The 2,768-nt window shown below is 50.6% G+C and overlaps 1 protein-coding gene across 1 annotated transcript; it reads left to right on the top strand.

Moving 5' to 3' along the window:
* The first annotated feature begins 1,615 nt into the window (after nucleotides 1-1,615).
* On the top strand, nucleotides 1,616-2,554 carry LOC133756715 (olfactory receptor 2B6-like). The gene has a single exon (XM_062187309.1). The coding sequence runs from the start codon at nucleotides 1,616-1,618 to the stop codon at nucleotides 2,552-2,554; it is 939 nt and encodes a 312-aa protein (XP_062043293.1).
* Nucleotides 2,555-2,768: the final 214 nt, after the last annotated feature.

Consider the following 2,768-nt stretch of genomic DNA (forward strand, 5'->3'; position numbering starts at 1 on the left):
TTTACACTTCTGCATACTTCCCAATAGCTTTACACATGTGTAGACACTGATGTGTAGTATATACCCTTCTGTAAACACACGGGAGCATGCTAAATGCATGTTCAGGAATTTGGTGTTTTTTCTTGAATTTGGTGTTTTTCCTGAATATTTCTACACATTACTATGTATATCTGATTTCATAGCTATATCATATACCTTATTTTATCAACAGCTAAATAACAGTGGGATATTTTCGAGACACTAATAAAATGTTCCTTGTCACTCTATACTGAGTGTTGTAGAACAAGCAAGTAAAATATGAAATATATTGAATAATAATTCAAAAAAGTATGTTATCGTTAAATCCATATTTTTCCCCAACGCAATGATGAGGGCAGAGGCCTTCGGGATGGATAAGCATTCAGCTGATGGCTCTGACTTTTAGTAGCTCCTTCCCAATGCAGGGGTCTAGATGCATCTGCCCAAAGATTTCAGAGTTCCTGCTGAGTGCACGTCTCTGGTTCACATGGCCGGGCAGCACCAGGCCACAGTCACCCTTCACACCAGATGCGCGTTGTGACCTTGGCTGTGGGAGTTGCGGAGGACAGAGGAGGCTGGGAGCCCCAGGACATGCGGAGCTGGAAATCACAAAGGAGCAGCTTCTCTCTGAGCAGCTGAGGCCGTGGGTGGCTCTGGTTCCTTCTGTCTGCACGTCACACCATAGACTAGAAAGGCGTTCTTTAGGCACCATGTCACAAACATCGCCAGGGTGATACCGAAAGTGACACGGATAGTGGGGGCTGGACCCAGTTTACCTGGCTCCAAATTCCATGCTAATGAGACAGAGAGAAAGGTCTTCCTTTTGCCATTGGTTCACCCTCGAATGGCCGCCGCGGCTGGCGCGCTGCGCTGTTCCGTTGGCAGGAGCCAGGTGCTTCTCCTGGTCTCCCATGCAGGTGCAGGGCCCAAGGACCTGGGCCATCCTCCACTGCACTCCCGGGCCACAGCAGAGAGCTGGCCTGGAAGAGGGGCAACCAGGACAGAATCCGGCACCCCGACCGGGACTAGAACCCGGGGTGCCGGTGCCACTAGGTGGGGGATTAGCCTGTTGAGCCACGGCGCCAGCCTAGAGATCTTTCCACTCTGATTCTGTGAGGTCCCAAAAGGCAAAAAACCCTTCTCTTTGAAGTCCGTCTGCTAGCTTGCTGGGAGCTGTCTGCTGCGTGCTGGTGGTCGTGTAAACAACACTGTTCCAGATGACAGGCAGGCTCCTTGACACTGAGAAACCAGAATGAAAACGGTGGCAGCGATCGGGACCGACCCTGACCAAGAGCTGTTCTAGTGGAAAGCCAGCAAGGTTAGCCGAAGGACCAAGTGCTGAAGGTCAAGTCTTCTTTCTCAGTTTTGGCTTTCACGTTTTAAGAGGTGATTCACATATAGGAGGATTAGATTTTAGAATCAGGCCATTATGATCATTTTCAACGGCATAATTTTCAAGTCTTCAGCAACACTAGTTCTGCAAATGTTTTCATTGTGTAGTAAAACGCTTACACGTTGTGGAAAGAGTTAATACACAGGTGCTAATGGACTTCCTGAACTTTCATGTTTCAGAAGAGCGAGATTTGAAACACCGATCATGAATTGGGGAAACGAGAGCGCCCCCCAGGAGTTCGTTCTGTTGGGTTTCTCAGATCGGCCGTGGCTGGAGTTCCCGCTCTTTGTGGTCTTCCTGGACTCCTACATCTTGACCATCTTTGGCAACGTGGCCATCATTCTGGTCTCCCGCCTGGACTCCAAACTCCACACCCCCATGTACTTCTTCCTCACCAACCTGTCACTCCTGGACCTCTGCTACACCACAAGCACAGTCCCGCAGATGCTGGTAAATTTACGCAGCACCAGGAAGACAATTAGTTACGGCGGCTGCGTGGCCCAGCTTTTCATGTTTTTGGCCTTGGGAGCCACTGAGTGTGTTCTCCTGGCGGTCATGTCCTTCGACAGGTTTGTGGCCATTTGCCGGCCTCTCCACTACTCAGTCGTCATGCACCAGAGGCTCTGCCTGCAGCTGGCAGCCGCATCCTGGACCGTTGGCTTCATCAATGCGGTGTGGTTGTCTGCCCTGACTCTCTCGCTGCCACTCTGCGGCCCCTATGTGATAGATCACTTTCTCTGTGAAGTCCCCGCACTGCTCAGGTTGTCCTGTGTTGACACAACCACAAATGAGGCGGAGCTGTTCCTGGTCAGTGTGTTCTTCCATCTGCTACCCCTGACGCTCATCCTTACATCATATGCCTTTATTGCCCAAGCCATCCTGAGAATCCAATCTGCTGAAGGTCGACAAAGAGCATTTGGGACCTGTGGCTCCCATCTCATTGTGGTGTCACTGTTTTATGGCACAGCCATCTCCATGTACCTACAGCCGCCTTCACCCAACTCCAAGGACCGGGGAAAGATGGTTTCCCTCTTTTACGGAATCATTGCGCCCATGCTGAACCCCCTGATATATACACTTAGGAACAAAGAGGTAAAGGAAGCCTTACGAAGGCTGGCTACTAGAGTCTTCATCACAAAATAAGGAAACGTGCATATGAGAGGACATAGGTCTTGCAGGGCCCCCACCCCTCGCCTTCTGTGTCCTCACCTAAATCCCAAGAGGTTTGGCAGCTCTGGGGCCCACCAGTTGGGGGTTCTTCCCAGCAGGAATGAGAGCAAGCCAGGCCTTGGTCATCCTCAGGCACTGATACGGAGGTTTAGTTTGTTGCTGAAAACAGTGAGAAGCTGTCCCGGCT

Source organism: Lepus europaeus, chromosome 3 (assembly GCF_033115175.1).
Source record: "Lepus europaeus isolate LE1 chromosome 3, mLepTim1.pri, whole genome shotgun sequence".
In the NCBI taxonomy this organism is placed as follows: Eukaryota; Metazoa; Chordata; class Mammalia; order Lagomorpha; family Leporidae; genus Lepus; species Lepus europaeus.

Bases quoted from the DNA above. Each gene is read 5' to 3' on its own strand.
- LOC133756715 (XM_062187309.1), top strand. From the start codon at position 1,616: ATGAATTGGGGAAACGAGAGCGCCCCCCAGGAGTTCGTTCTGTTGGGT.